Below are 14,835 nucleotides of genomic sequence, written 5' to 3'. Positions count from 1 at the left end.
ACATTGTGTTTCAGCATGCAGATGGCCTTCAGGGCCTCACCGAGGATGAAAACACCAGACCATCTAATGCCGGGCCTGAAGTTGTCGGAAGAGCTCCGGTGCAACAGATAGCCACAGTGCATTGTAGTCTCGATAAGGTCCTCTTGACTCCCACGAGAGGGAGTGTACACATCCAGACTGTTGATGCATAGGTAATTATAGGTCTTATCATAGCTGTGTAGATCCATAGGATTTGCTAGGAGAAAGACCCCACGTTTTCCCAAAGACACCTTTGCACTGCTAGAAGGCTGTCAGTGCTTTGGATGTGTTTGTTTCAACGAGTGACTTCCAAAGGAGCTTACCACCGAGGATTACTCCAAGATATTTGATTTCTTGGGATAGCTGGATTGTGACTCCTTCAGCCTAGACAGAACAAGTTCATCAAGCCTCCGTCTGGTAAAGAGAGCAATACCAGTCTTGGTAGGGTTTGCCGATAGCTCATTAGCATAGCTCCAAGTGTCAATCATATCCAGAATTTTCTGAACCTCTTAACAAACAGACAACGTCGTCCGCATATGCTTGTGCGTGGACTCCATCATCATTTAAGGTGCCTTGGGGGCAGCCTCTATCAACCCCGGATGACACCAGCAGATCTTCCTCTATCACATCGTGACGATTCTTTGGGCTAGCATCGAACGAATTCAATTCACTAGCACCCGATATACGCCACGCCTACTAGCAGAGCTGCTCATACTGTCAAAAGTGGCATTATCAAACGCCCTCTCTCTGTCGAGTGCCAATCTTCGGTTGGACACCCGGGTCTTACCTTTTTCGTTCTGTTCGAGGATCCTTTTTAAAGGGTTATATCCATAAATCGCAGGAAAATTAAATTTTAGGAAGATACCTGGAAGCTCAGGTCGTTAGCTAAATATAAATATGTTAAATTCACCTCCAAAATTGAAATAGCCAATCTGGCCAGACCTGGGACCAACAATGGAGGGTTGAACGCGGCAAAGGAGCTTTCTACATCTACGATGGTATGAAGCGCAAGCTTAAAGGCAAAAATATCAGTCACTGTATATTTTCCAATCGGATGAATTGAACCATCTTTAAATTTTGGTTGGCCAAAAGCAGGAATAATAACAAATTTAACATGTTTACATATTTGCCTTACTATTTAATACTTTGTTCCTTGAAATTGTAAAAACCTCACAAGTTTCACACCATGCATACACTTTTTTTTCTGAGTCGTACAAATATACTGGCGTTTCGTAAATATACGTGGCTCATTTTAGTTACCAAAAGAGCCATCAATATAATTATAATTTCTAGAAATATTTCCTGAATACTAAGTATTTATAAATTACAAAAATTTATTCGCTTCTATATACATACATATGTCTGTTTGCAGGACAAATAAATGAAATAAAATCAACTTCTTCAAATATTAATTCGAAATTAGTATATTAGGTTCAATGGTGTGTAGAATATTGAAGCCTTTATGCAAAATGCAAACATGTAGTACTCCACACTCCACCAAGAACTTCGAGAACTGAAATGTAAAGTTCAGTCAGCGCTTCTTTATTTTTGCACTAAATCAAAGGTTACTCACCTGAACGGCGTGTTCGTGTGTGTTACTAATGCATATTACCGTACGACCCGATAACATTTCCTCCAATTGCGGCACACCCAAAGCCTCTAGACGCGGCTCCGATATTTGTGCTGTGGCAAAAGGTATATTCATGCTGTAAGGCACGCGCACATGCGCGAACTCGACAGCACTACGCAAATCCAACGCAAGCATATCAGTAGGCGTATGATGTAGAAGATGTGTAAAATCATTTGCGCTTATACGAGGACACATCTCAGCTTGCAAATGCAGCAAAGTTACTTCGGGTGTAATATCCTGAAAATTATTATAATTTTTTATTAAATCACAATATTTCAGATGTACGACATACAAATTCAGAAAGAGGTGCTTCACGTAACACGTGGAAACGATGGGAAACACTTTTAGGTGTGCATTCATACATTTTCTGCGACTCTAAAACGCAAGTTTCCATTACGATATCTGGCAAATCGGAAAAAAGTAAAATGCACTCGTTGAATCCAGAGCTGAGAAGAGTAGTCTTTAACTGCTTCAATATAGCGATGCCGATAAACAGAGGATAGGAACTATCACCTAGCATAAGCTTGTCCCAGAGATGCATTATCTTGTGTAGAGGGAAAACGTCTGTAGCAAATCAAGATATTTAAAGAGATAATAAAGTTATAAGTGCAAGTATAGACTTACGCGAAAACATTGTGAGAAACCAAGGAATTGCAAAGAGTTCTGGTATAAAATTTATGCTTGATAAATGCTTGGCCAAAATAGGTTCATGGAATGCGGTGAGTTGTGAGAATTTGCTTAGATACTCTTTAATAATCGCTGAATTATCTTTGAGGAAAAACCATTGCAGGTATTTTGGTATGAATTTGTAAAGGCTGAGAAATGCTAACTCTAAATATTTTATAAAAAGTAGTATCGTAAATTAGTGCTTCAAATCTATAGACTGAAATTTCGTCTGCTATTCACCCTCATTATTGAAGTTAAGATATAAAAACGGCGCTGTCAGCGAATCTAATCCTTGCCAATAGACATATTGTGGATGAGCAGTTACCCAGGCTTTTAAAAGTCGCTTTAACTTGCAATGGCCCTCTGGTGAAGATAATAGTTCGTCATATTGATGACAGCGGGGTATATCTACTTCGATCTGAAAATAAAAGAATTTGTTAGTGTATAAATTCGTATAAATGTGCAAATTTTCGTACTCACTTGACGATCTGTGGAGGTGGGTGTGAACTTATCGATTTTCTCATAACTACCATTTGGTATTACCCCAAGCAGGCATGCCCAAATAGCGCCGCGTAAATGTGGTGGTATATCTGCCGTAGCTTCTTTACATATCATTTCCCTAGTGTAAGGATAGCCCTAAAACAATCGTATTTAGTTATGAGAATTTGGTAATTGAGGTAAACAATAAGCTTATCACCTTTAACAACCGTGAAAATAGCCGGACGCGATAAAATTGATATTCGATATCTTTTTCGCGTATTACCAAAGGTAATTGCTCCATACCAGCACCAAAGTTGTGTGGGAATTTCGGCGAATGTATTAATGGAAAATAAGCCATTGCCGGTAGGTTGCAAAGCTTTTCAAAGAGATTGTTCAATTTGAGTGGCACTACACGATCATCCATAAGATACGATTGACTACGTTTCGGTCCGATAATTGTGCCATTCAGGCAAACCAATTGCGGTATCGCCAGTATTGGCGCCTCGCTGCGAATGAGACCTTCCTTTTTAAGTTCAGCTTGTACATCACCGCCAGCTAATTGCCACCAATAATATATCTGTTCCAGCGGACAACGCAACAACAGAACAGTTGATTGTGTAGGTACGGTATATGTGTAGACTTTGATATTTTTTGCAAAAAACTCATGCGTTAAAAGAGTACTCGGCAGTGGGCGTTGTGAAGGTAACACACATAAGCAATTTTCCACCAAGGAACGTAAGTCTTCATTTATGTTCTCATATAGTTCCAGGCAATTATGTTCGCGAGCAATTTTCTCAAACACATTACTTGTTTGACAGAATGAAAGTATTTTTCGCGTTATATTCGATATTTTCAAGTTAGACCAAAACGTGGTGTGCAACAAAAGTTCAGCCAATATCATTCCCAAAGACCAAATATCGCTTTTTATATTATTTTTCGCGCCGAGCAGGCGCTCTGGCGGCATATAACGTATATTGCTGCCAATGAGAAATTAGTGCAGTGTATAATAAAATAAATCACTTTGAATACAACTTACCCAATAGGGAAGGGTACATAGTCTCCACCCTTAGTCATATGGTAAAGTCCATAATTGAACAACTTTACATTATCGCACTCATCTATAAGTATATTTTTTGGTTCCAAATTGTGTATGACTAAATTGTGTTCTGAAAGCTCATTCAGAGCACAAACAATTTGGTAGAATATTCTTGCTACCAGCGAATCCGGTAATTCTACTCGCGATTTGTCTTGCAAGGTATTGCCGAAGTACTCAGATACCACAATTGTGCGCTCTAAATGGAAAATATTCTTTAATATAATTTAAGGGATAAGGGGCGTATTTGCCATGCTACATACCATGTTTACCACGCACAAAGTCCAAGTATTGACACAGATGCGGATTTTTCAATTCCTTAAGCCGTTGGGCTAGTCCCAAAATCGCAATGGAATTTGGTGTTAGTGGTAAGCCATTGCTGCCACATACATCACCAGGGTGGGTTCTCGCAAAGAATGTAACTGCGGCCAAGCGCGATTCTGGTTTGCTCAAAGAGAGACTCATCCTGCGTTCCCTATTCCAGCTTCGCACTCAATTTCCGGAACCTCAAGAATACAAATTATCCTGGTACTACACTGATTTCATCTTGCTTTACAATTGTACGGAATCAGCCGGTAAATTGATAAATTCAAGCAACAAAAATATACATAAATGCAGTAAAACCTTACATTTGTTTATGCGGTCAGCTGATTACAAACTTAAGAGGGAAGGCGAATTCATACAAAGTGCCTCCCAAGGCGAATGTATTTAAGGTGCTGCTGGTAAATCAGCTGATTTGTTTTGTTTTTTCATTCGCCATGTCCATGTGGCTGTCAGCCCGGAATGAATATACTTACAATACTTAGCTTTGACAATCAAACGTACAGAACTTTGCGTTCTCCTAATGTCACCACCTTTAATGAATGCGTCTTGGTGGCTTCGGTATGTATTTTGTTATTGCAGTTTGGTATTATAAATATCAAATTATCAATTGGAATGTAAACAAACAAATAAAGCATTAGAAAAGAAGCAGGGCACTTTGACATTCAAAATACCAAATCACAAGAAAAAACAAACAAATCAGCTGCTTTATTTAACCCCGCTTTATGAATTAAGCTTTTGTTTAATAAATAATAATATGAATTCGCCTTACTAACAGGGTTGTGGTCAATGCTTAAGCTTAGTAGTTTTTAACCAAAGTTGGTTATTTACTTTCCTTCTAATACGTTCACATATAAGTAGATTATCTACTTTTTCGTGCTTAACTCATAATCCGTTATTTAAAGCGAGATTACCCATAGAAAATTTCTTTCCCGAAATCTGAGATTGTAATATACTCCTAGATTATTACCCCATTTTTTTACGAATGTAAAGAGAAGCGTCAATGGAAAACTAACTAAAATGGACGCCGGCGCAGAAAACAGGTTTTAATTGTAATAAAATGTTGGCTAAATTTTATTAAGTATGCATTAATATAACAGAAAAAACGTGCGATCATAAACGCTCTCTCTTATTATTAATAGTAATATCGAATTTCGCATGCGTATTGCTGCCATAATTTTTTGAAAGCTCAGTAAACGTCATTTACGGATTTGCTTCAACTGTTTATTACTAGCAGCCAGTTGCCGTGAGTAATAATTAAACAAATCGAAATCTTCCACCAAAGCAATTTCTATGGAGAAAAACCTTTTTTTTTTTTTGGTGGGTGAGGTAGAGTTCAAATTGCCCCTTCGCACTTACAGCGACCGTCGTCTACTGCGTCGTGTGCTGCGGCCACTAAAACGATCCCTCCTCTCCTTCTGGGGAGGCACCTTTCAGGAAAAACCTTTCAAACAGTCTTGACAGCTGATTGTCAATTTTGCAGATAATCTGCCATATGCGAACGGGTAATTTTGTGGATTTATTGCTAATTATCGCATCTGTGAACGTATTTTTACTTTCTATTCTTAGTTATTTGATTACTGTTTTTCTAAAATGGATTCTTTTTATTGAAACTTCATAAAAATACCCAGAAGACATTTTTTGACTACAATATGAAATTGAACATTTTCATTCTCCATTTTGGTAACATTTTTGTAACGTAACTGTATTGGCAGCATTCCATATTTTGCATCTAATATCTGCAATAATTTATGACAATTACCATTGAATCTGCGAAAACTAACTACCCTACATGGATAGGTGCAGAGCGAAAATTTTCGCATCTTACAAATATTAAGACTAAACTTCGCAATAAATTGGAGATGAAAACTCATCACATCATTGTTTTCAAAGGAACTGTTCAAAAATTAAATTAGTGGATGAAGTATTTACTCCTGGAGAGTGGTTAAAATTTTGAACCATACATTTCATTCCATTCTGTTAAGAGTTTCCCTCTGGATTTAGTCTATAGCTCAACCCAATCAAATTGTTGGCCAACTAAAAATTCTATAGTGTGCGGTAGTTCTGAACTTTGTTTTTGTTGTAGTGCAACCACCTTGTATTAATTCGTCGTTTTATGATTCTTATGCAGTGGCAAGGCTTCTTTCTACTCGTTGCAAAAGTTCTCGTTGCCTTGTATTCGACCGAGATGTCTTCTACGAAAAAATTTCCCACTTCCTTCTTTCTGCGGTTGGACCTCATCGTGTTCACTTGTTCGCGTGTTAATTCTGTATTCCGAAGGCTGTAGAAAATCGGAAAGAAATGGTAATTATATTATTTTGTAATAATTCATAAAATTTCGTAAATTATTTTTAATTGATGATACCAGATGACGAGACTGAGTCTAGTCTTTATCGCATTCTCCTTTGTATTTTTCATTGGAGTTTGTAACATTAAAGTACACGACACAAGATTAATCGGCAACGCTGAATAAAAATGTAGAATATCTTTATTGTGGTGTAATGAGTTTGTTACTTTAATTTTTTGTTTATTCATTTTAGGAAAATGCTAAAAAGTTTAATCCAGTCACAAGTGTTGTGGAAGTCTCATGAAAGTAACTGGGAAATATTGGATTGATACAGATTTCTCTGAAGAGCCCATAAAGATGGCGTTTTGAAATGGTACGTTTAATAAATGGATGATTGAAATTTTATATAGTCCTGGAAATATATGATGATTAAAGTATCACAGACCTGTTCTGATAAATTTTTGAAAGACAGTTGATCTGCTGACAGTTATTAACCATTCCAACAATATTATAGTAGCGGAATAAAACGATATCTAATATGTTACTCATTTCTACAGGCTGTTTCACGGATTTACTCGGAAGATAGTCCATTGACGCACCAATTCGAAAAGAAAATAAGGTTAGTATGTTTCCATTTTAAAACATTTCATTTACAATTTCCATATGATGAAATTCTGCTTCTGAAGTCTTTTTGTGGATTATATAACAACTCAAGCTCAACAGGCCTGAATGCTTTATGTCCATAAATTAATATTTTTGCATTTTCGAAATCTAATTGATGGTTATTTTGTAGGAAATTCTTTTGACGAATGCAGAATTACGTGCATGGAACATTGAAGCTGCCGAGGAAAGGTAATTATAGTTAATACAAATTATTTAGTATTTTAATGCAAATGATGATAAAACATGGCATTTCCTTTTGCGGTTTCCACCGGAAGTTTCTAATGACGGTTAGGACGTCTGATGCTTAACATAAAATGTTTTACATTTATTTGAAACCCGGCAATCGCTAAATATTTTTTTTTTTTATATTTCAGGTAAATTCTTCATGTGTGCAGTATTCGGAAAATGTACTCGTCCTGCTATTGAAGGTGTGTAAAATTTCCCGTTATTTGATTCTGGTTTTTGTATGATGATAAAACATGGCATTTCCTTTTGCGGTTTCCACCAGAAGTTTGCTAATGATGGCTAGGATGTCTGATTCATACAACAAAATTTTTTTCTATTCACGTTTTGATTATGTATTAAAAAATTGCTTATTTTTATTTTAGGTCCTTGGAGCATACAAGGAAGTTCGTTTAAATAAAAAAATTAAAATCGTAAACTATGGTGTTTCATTTTCCTATCAGAATTTTTGTTCAACTTTAGGCAATTCGATATGTGGTGTTCCAAATACTTGGCTCGTATATTTTATGATCTAATTTTAAACGCCATTTATTATTACAGCGACTGACGTAGCCGAATAGTTTTGTGCGTGCCTACCATTAGGGAGTGCGTAGGTTCGAATCTGGGTGTATGAAACAGCAAGATTATAGAAAATGCGGTCGCCTCTCGATAGACAATGGCAAATCTCCAGCCATGAATGAGCCTCTCATTTACACCATTTGCTGTTCGGAGTCGGCTTAAAACTGTAGGTCCCTTCATTTATAAAACAACATTAAGACGCACGCCACAAATAAAGGGAGGAGATCGGTCAAACAGCGAATAGAAGTGCACGCACCAATTATTTACTAATTTTAACCATATCACTTTGACCATCAAGCTAGACTTGCAATAAATAATTCCGAAAGTTTCTGGACTTCTTCAAATATAGTAGTTTAAAGAAAAATGTCATACTTTGAATTTTAAGAAAATCATATTTCTTTAAGCAGGTGTAAAAGTGAGTAATAAAATTTACTGCGTAGTCTTACAACGTTACTTCTAAGGATTTTATCTTATGGATGTATCGGTTCATAAACACATCTTCTCAGCTTCCCTTAACTCAACCTTTTGTTTGCCGGACAAATACTAGTTGAGAAAATGTATTTGCTTGAATCTGCGACCAGGAATCAACGATAAACGATAAGATCGTTCCGAATTAAAGTGATTTCTTTTTTACAACAAATAGTTATTATCAAAACTCCGACTATTGATCTGTGCGGCAGTCGGTTCAACGTAACCGGAACGACCGGATTTATATCCGGCCAAGGACTGTCACTTCAGCAGCATTTCCTATATATGTATACGGAATGTTTATGCTGCTACAAGAAGTATCAATCTGTTTCTACATGGAGACTAAGTTATCTGTGAGGACTTCAAACAAATGTTATAAAGCTAGGTGGAAAACTGAAATCTTCAATTCGTGCGGCTTTGTTGGAAATTATTATATGCACATTAAAATCTTCTATGTCAGTCAATGAAATAATCTCTCTAATATAAATTGTTTCTAAAAATTGGGGAATGAAGTGGCTAATAATGCACTTTCCTACTACGTACTTAAAGACAGAGAGCATCTTAATCGTTTTTACATGTACCTATATTGCTACATACTTCTTTACAATTTTTTCCTAAGAGCATGTATACTATACTATTTAGCAAGATATTGAAATAGTAAAATGTCGATGGACCTATAATTATTTTCCTTACCATAATATTGAAACTTCAAATTATTTTACCAATAACCAACCCCAATATCAGCCGAGCATATCTAAATTAAATAAAAAACTCATGATTTAAAGTGTTCTCGTCATTTATTTGTTATTTCGAGATTTAAGCCTCGACTTGGTGACGTGCAGCAGCGCTGGTTGGCTTCTCAGCCAAAAAGTCTGCGAATTCTTGGTATGGAGTAGCACCCAAAGGCATTTCCTTCCATAAATCAGGAGTCAAATAGGCATAGGTCTTAGCAATCGCAGCATAAGTGGCTTTGGCGAAATTACCCAAGGTACCAGTTGAACCACGAGCGGAGGTATAACAATCCTCAATACCAGCCATGGTCAGCAACTTTTTGGGGACAGGTGCCGATACAATACCAGTACCGCGTGGAGCAGGAATCAAGCGCACTGATACGGAACCACACTTGCCAGTGACTTTACATGGTACAGTATGAGGTTTACCAATTTTGTTACCCCAGTAGCCTCGGCGCACGGGTACGACTGACAATTTAGCCAGAATGATGGCACCACGAATAGCTGTAGCTACTTCCTTGCTGCACTTGACACCAAGACCAATATGACCATTGTTATCACCAATCGCAACAAAAGCCTTGAAACGGGTTCGTTGACCAGCACGAGTCTGCTTCTGGACAGGCATAATTTTCAATACCTCATCACGGAGTGCGGGGCCCACAAAGAAATCGATGATTTCAAACTCTTTAATGGGCAAAGAGTAAAGGTAGATTTCTTCCAAGGAATGAATTTTTCCATCACGCACCAAGCGACCCAATTTAGTTACTGGAACCCATTCCTTTGAATCTTCTTTGCCGCCACGGCCACGTCCACGTCCACGGCCGCGACCACGACCACGACCTCCACGGCCACCACGAGAACCAAATCCTCCACGGAAACCACCACGGGCTGGAGCTGCGTCCGCCATTCTGAAATTAAATACACTTATTAATATGGAAACATTTGAGGTTATGTATATAAATACTAATAAATTGAATCAGACACCTTTAAGCCATCATTAAGTTATTACGCCTAAGCCCAATAACTTTACGGTGGAAACCGCAAAAGGAAGATAAATAGTATCATCATACAGTTTTATTTAAAAAAAAACTAATAACTGTGTGCTTAACAAAATCGAACACGTGGATGTCAAAATAATCAAATTGAAAAAACATTTACACCCACAATTCGAAAATTAGAATTTTTGGAATAAAACGAGAAAACACTGAATTTTACAAAGATTAATTGATTTGTTTTTAATATCTGCTAAATCACATATTTTATAAAAAATTTTTCGCTTACCTGTAGTAAATCAAGTAATATCGGTGAAGGGAAAAAACCGAATGAACGAGTCGATAGCGCTCGCTTTTTGAGAAGCCATTTTGGTTGTAAGCGGCGAGTCGCCACAACTCGTTGGTTACCAGCGATATGCTATTAGGTTGTGTTTCGAAAGCGGTTTAGATTTTCGGGCAAAGCACAAAGGTGTATTTCGGTCGTTTTACAAACCACTCAAATAATATGCTCTTTGGGTTATCCAGCTCCGGATCATAGATATGATTGTTGACAGCAGCTTTTGAGTGCTTATGTATTCTTCCAAGGCGCATTTATTAAAGGTGGTGGTACTAGACTAACAACAATATTTTGTACATTTGTTTGTCACGGCAAAGTATTGGAAAATTAGAAAACACAAAATTAATTCGCCTTGCTTTATTCTGTGCTGACATCCACATGGATACAGCGAAAGAAAAAAAAAAAAAAAAAAACAACACCAACACCACCTTTAATAGATTCGCCTTGTATTCTTCCCAACATTTGCTATTTGGAACGTGATAGCATTAACGATGGACTTGTTTGTAAATAGTACACATTTTGAATATAACGATATTTTCAATAAAAATCAGCATAATATAAGTTATCTTCGATTCGCTACTTCTCTGCTCTCTTAAAACTGGTAATACTCTCTATTCTCAAATGCGATAACTCTCTTTTCTAATAATAGGGAAGTTGCATTACTAATACTTATGAAGTGCCTACAAATAAATATCAGCTTTGGGACGTATGTTTATTAATGCCGTTGTTTCAGCTATTCGCCACTCGCTAACGTATAGCGATTCTGTAAAAAAATTGGCCTCTACACATTTAAAATGTTCAAGTTATATCGCAAATTAATTTCAAACTATTGCAAAGTGATAAACGGATACGAGTTTTGCTTAGAAGTATTTATTGCCTAGCAAATGTTCTCAAATTGCCCACAATCTCAAATGGATGCAGACCAGCTGTATTTGAATTTGTAGGTTCTTGTATATTGAATGCCGGCTCAGCTATCGCTCATGATTGACGGCCCTCAGACAACTATCAATGAGAGTATACACTCTCTCAATTATTAGTATGTATACAATTTTGAATCAAAAGGATCATAAAATACTTGAACCATTATTAATAGATTAGAACTCTTTCTAAACAGCATTGAGCATAATTGTTCCAATTTGCCAAATTAAAATAATTGATAAGCTTACATCAAGGCGAATCCACATAAGCGAAACTTTTTTTCTTGCATTTACTGGTTAATCTGCTTTTTGTCAAGAATGCTAGAATAAAATATTGCGCCTTCCGAATTCGCTGTGTCGGAAGGCCCATGCATAAACAAACAAAAGAAATTGGAATTACTTATTTGTGAAGAGGAGTAGGCGAAAACAAGAATTTATATGCACATACACACACATTTTCTTGACACGGTTTCTTAAAAGACTCAAAAAAATGGATTTGGAGGCTTTATATTAATTTGTGCTTTCACAATTTAACACACGACATTTCGTTTTCATTAATTTGTTTAGTTTAAATCTCACAGATTACAATATTACCAAGCCATTCACTGAATTTTCACAAACATGTATTTTCTCTTCCTTTTGTTTTGTTCGTGTTTTTTTTTTTTGGATTGGAAAGGGAGCTCACGCCAGATTTGTCAAAATCGCGAAAATGAAAGTCGTTTGTGTATCTTCATATTCCTTCATGCCATTCAAGAGAGACCGACTAAATAATCGGCCGATAAAGTTTGCAGTGTGCGGGCACTCTAAATATTTTCTTGACTACCACCATAGTTACCATAGTCAAAGTTTGACAGAAAGCGGTTGTTTTTCTTTTGCCGGTTAATTCTTTTGCCTTTTCTTCTAAGAACTAAAAAATTTTGTGTAAATTGTGGAATATATATACCATAACAAAAAAAGTTATCTGTTAACAAATTACAATTAATTGTATGCAGCAGACGAAATCGCAAATATAGCCTAAACTGATAAAGGGAAACGTGATAAAATTGGAGAGACGTTGAAATTGCAAAAATGACATTTACTGACGCATTGCATTATGTTGCCATTGGTAATCCAGTAAGCAAGGCCGTCGTGTCGGGCACAACGTCATTATTTACCCGAGGAACGGTATGAATTTTTAAGTAGTTTTTGTTTTAATTGCTTACATAAACGATAACATTTTAGGCCACCACCAACAGCACACCAATCGTCAAAGCAACAACAGAAGTCGTCGGCGCAAAAGTAATGGGTGCATTACCTCCCTTATGGAAACTTGCTGGACGTAACCATAATTTTGTGCGACTAGCAGGCTTAAGCGGTGCTTCAGCCGTTATACTTGGTGCCATAGGTAGCCACACATTGCCGCCATCGCATGAGAAAGATGAATCAAAAACAATTTTTGAAACGGCCAATCGTTTCCACTTCTTCCACTCACTAGCGCTTCTAGGTGTACCATTGGCAAAATATCCACTTCTGGTAAGATAACAAACTAAATGGCAAAGCTTTTGTTATGGCTGAGTTAATCATTAATGATGTTATCTCAATTACAGGCCGGCACTCTTTTAGTTACTGGAACATTTTTGTTTAGTGGTACTCTATATTATCGTGCATTTACTGGTGATAAACGTTTTGCACGCTTCGCTCCGTATGGTGGATTTTGCTTAATTGTTGGCTGGCTAACACTGCTGCTGTAAAAATTGATCTTATGCGTTAAATAAACAATAGCATTTATGGAACTTAACTGATGGCTTGATCAATATGTGTACACATATATTTTTACGAATGAATGGCATTATCCTTTGTAGGAAAAAGGCAATGGAAATATTATAATAAAAAAATGGTTTCGGTTTTCATTTCTATTTAAATTAGGTGTAGATTAATTTTTTACTGTTGCATATAAAAATTAAGGCGAATTTATAAAGACATTGGAAGTAATCACAACTGCGCATCAAAAATATGTGCATATTTGTATTTGCGAAGTCTTTTGTATTTTTAATTTAAACATACTATTTTGCTTTTGAAAATGGCAACAATCAATTTTAAGAAACATTTTTAGTAATATTATATAAACATTGTTTTTTATGGGAAAAAGCGTCGCAGGAGGAAATTTGGAATAAAAACCGCTTGATTGTCTGGATTGTATATCACAAAAAATAATAAAGTAATTAAAAATCCAAAATCACCGTTTATAAGTGTATTGTACTGCTTCGACAAGCTTTACAAAGGGGTCCTCGTGTTTTTTTTTTGCACAGAACTTTTTCTCGTGTGGGCGTGACTTAAAAAAAAACCCTCATCCATCCAACTCCGGCTACGCCATCCACAGATATACGATACACTAGACAGGGCTAGTGTGCGAACTCCAGGACAAAACTGACCGAAACTTACTGGACCGGACAGTATTTAGACAGTCAATAAACGACATTCACCGGGAGACCGTTACCACCTTCATGAACTCCCGTCCTGTGAATGCCGTAATCGGAGTCCAACCACCACCTATCGCAGATGAAGAGCTCCAGCTTCCCCGTGAGACTCGTGTAACATTGGCACAATTACGTTCTGGATATTGTAGCAGGTTAAACTCCTACTTATCCAGAATTGACCCCAACATACCAAACACATGTCCGGCATGTGAAGGTACCCCGCACGACACTAACCACCTCTTCACATGCCCCCTCAAACCGACTCATCTAACCCCCCTCTCCCTCTGGATCCAACCTGTCGAAACAGCATGTTTCCTGGGCCTACCCTTAGATGAGCTAGACGAAGACGACCGATGATATACTTACACTGACAGGGCTAACTATGCTGTTAAAACAACAATAACAACGCCATCCACAGTATTTTTGCGTAGACCTCTTTCCACGTTAAAACCATTCAATCAAAAATTAAAACGTCATATGCGTGTTTGTAGTAAGGAGGCATAATAACCGCCATCCCCATTATCAACACTGAACTGAAATATGTACATAAGATTTGTACATACATATATTTTGTTATCTTCTAACTGTATTTTAAGACTTAGTAAAAATATTTATGTGGAAAGGAGCTACAGCTGATCTCCGCGAGCTCCTCTCACGATTTTATACTGCGTCAATAAGACTGGAGCAAGAGAATGCCTGTTTGTTATTGAAAAATCTGCAAGATCTATAAGAAAACTTAAAGCTTTTTCTCTAAGCCAGAGTGACTTTAAGGGTATTGAACTGCTTACTGACCTTCAAATATATCTTCAAGATACTGAAAGTAAGGGGAAAACTCGCCAAAGCTAAAATTTCTGAGTTTTGTAAATCAATTTGAATATCTTGTGTAATAAATTTTGTTTTTAAAAAAAAGTTGATTAAAATCCGTTTTATGAACTTGTTTTTTTATATTTTTCTCATAAGCGGACACAGTTTTTC

At 36.9% G+C, this 14,835-nt stretch overlaps 3 protein-coding genes and 1 long non-coding RNA gene across 5 annotated transcripts; 2 read left to right on the top strand and 2 right to left on the bottom strand.

The window, feature by feature from the left end:
• Window positions 1-1,126: 1,126 nt before the first annotated feature.
• On the bottom strand, window positions 1,127-4,546 carry LOC129238755 (TBC domain-containing protein kinase-like protein). The gene is made up of 9 exons (XM_054873916.1): window positions 4,151-4,546; window positions 3,831-4,086; window positions 3,012-3,771; window positions 2,795-2,950; window positions 2,555-2,732; window positions 2,273-2,479; window positions 1,941-2,212; window positions 1,592-1,885; window positions 1,127-1,531 (listed from the first exon to the last, which is right to left on the bottom strand). The coding sequence occupies exons 1-9, from the start codon at window positions 4,350-4,352 to the stop codon at window positions 1,427-1,429; spliced, it is 2,430 nt and encodes an 809-aa protein (XP_054729891.1). The 5' UTR covers window positions 4,353-4,546; the 3' UTR covers window positions 1,127-1,426.
• A 1,872-nt stretch (window positions 4,547-6,418) lies between these two features.
• Window positions 6,419-7,819, top strand: LOC129237784 (uncharacterized). 2 transcript variants are annotated; one of them, XR_008581776.1, is made up of 6 exons: window positions 6,419-6,512; window positions 6,749-6,868; window positions 7,053-7,114; window positions 7,289-7,347; window positions 7,533-7,586; window positions 7,767-7,819. It is a non-coding gene; the product is annotated as an uncharacterized LOC129237784 (long non-coding RNA). The 2 variants fall into 2 exon arrangements; XR_008581775.1 differs by having other exon boundaries at window positions 6,420-6,512; window positions 7,533-7,819.
• Window positions 7,820-9,205: 1,386 nt separating this feature from the next.
• LOC129237604 (40S ribosomal protein S2) lies at window positions 9,206-10,553 on the bottom strand. The gene is made up of 2 exons (XM_054872440.1): window positions 10,440-10,553; window positions 9,206-10,066 (listed from the first exon to the last, which is right to left on the bottom strand). The coding sequence occupies exon 2, from the start codon at window positions 10,063-10,065 to the stop codon at window positions 9,244-9,246; it is 822 nt and encodes a 273-aa protein (XP_054728415.1). The 5' UTR covers window position 10,066; window positions 10,440-10,553; the 3' UTR covers window positions 9,206-9,243.
• A 1,677-nt stretch (window positions 10,554-12,230) lies between these two features.
• LOC129237603 (transmembrane protein 256 homolog) lies at window positions 12,231-13,305 on the top strand. Its single transcript, XM_054872439.1, has 3 exons — window positions 12,231-12,568; window positions 12,626-12,916; window positions 12,991-13,305. The coding sequence occupies exons 1-3, from the start codon at window positions 12,473-12,475 to the stop codon at window positions 13,132-13,134; spliced, it is 531 nt and encodes a 176-aa protein (XP_054728414.1). The 5' UTR covers window positions 12,231-12,472; the 3' UTR covers window positions 13,135-13,305.
• Window positions 13,306-14,835: the final 1,530 nt, after the last annotated feature.

This window comes from Anastrepha obliqua, chromosome 2, assembly GCF_027943255.1.
Source record: "Anastrepha obliqua isolate idAnaObli1 chromosome 2, idAnaObli1_1.0, whole genome shotgun sequence".
Taxonomy (NCBI): Eukaryota; Metazoa; Arthropoda; class Insecta; order Diptera; family Tephritidae; genus Anastrepha; species Anastrepha obliqua.
The sequence above is the reverse complement of the archived record's forward strand: the minus strand, read 5'-3'. Positions and strand labels throughout refer to the sequence as shown.

Coding starts and splice junctions, on each gene's coding strand:
- LOC129238755 (XM_054873916.1), bottom strand. CDS start 4,352: ATGAGTCTCTCTTTGAGCAAACCAGAATCGCGCTTGGCCGCAGTTACA. Junction 2,951..3,011: donor TATTTTCACGGTTGTTAAAG/GTGATAAGCTTA, acceptor CGATTGTTTTAG/GGCTATCCTTACACTAGGGA. Junction 2,733..2,794: donor CCACCTCCACAGATCGTCAA/GTGAGTACGAAA, acceptor TTTTATTTTCAG/ATCGAAGTAGATATACCCCG.
- LOC129237603 (XM_054872439.1), top strand. CDS start 12,473: ATGACATTTACTGACGCATTGCATTATGTTGCCATTGGTAATCCAGTA. Junction 12,569..12,625: donor CATTATTTACCCGAGGAACG/GTATGAATTTTT, acceptor ATAACATTTTAG/GCCACCACCAACAGCACACC. Junction 12,917..12,990: donor TGGCAAAATATCCACTTCTG/GTAAGATAACAA, acceptor TCTCAATTACAG/GCCGGCACTCTTTTAGTTAC.
- LOC129237604 (XM_054872440.1), bottom strand. CDS start 10,065: ATGGCGGACGCAGCTCCAGCCCGTGGTGGTTTCCGTGGAGGATTTGGT.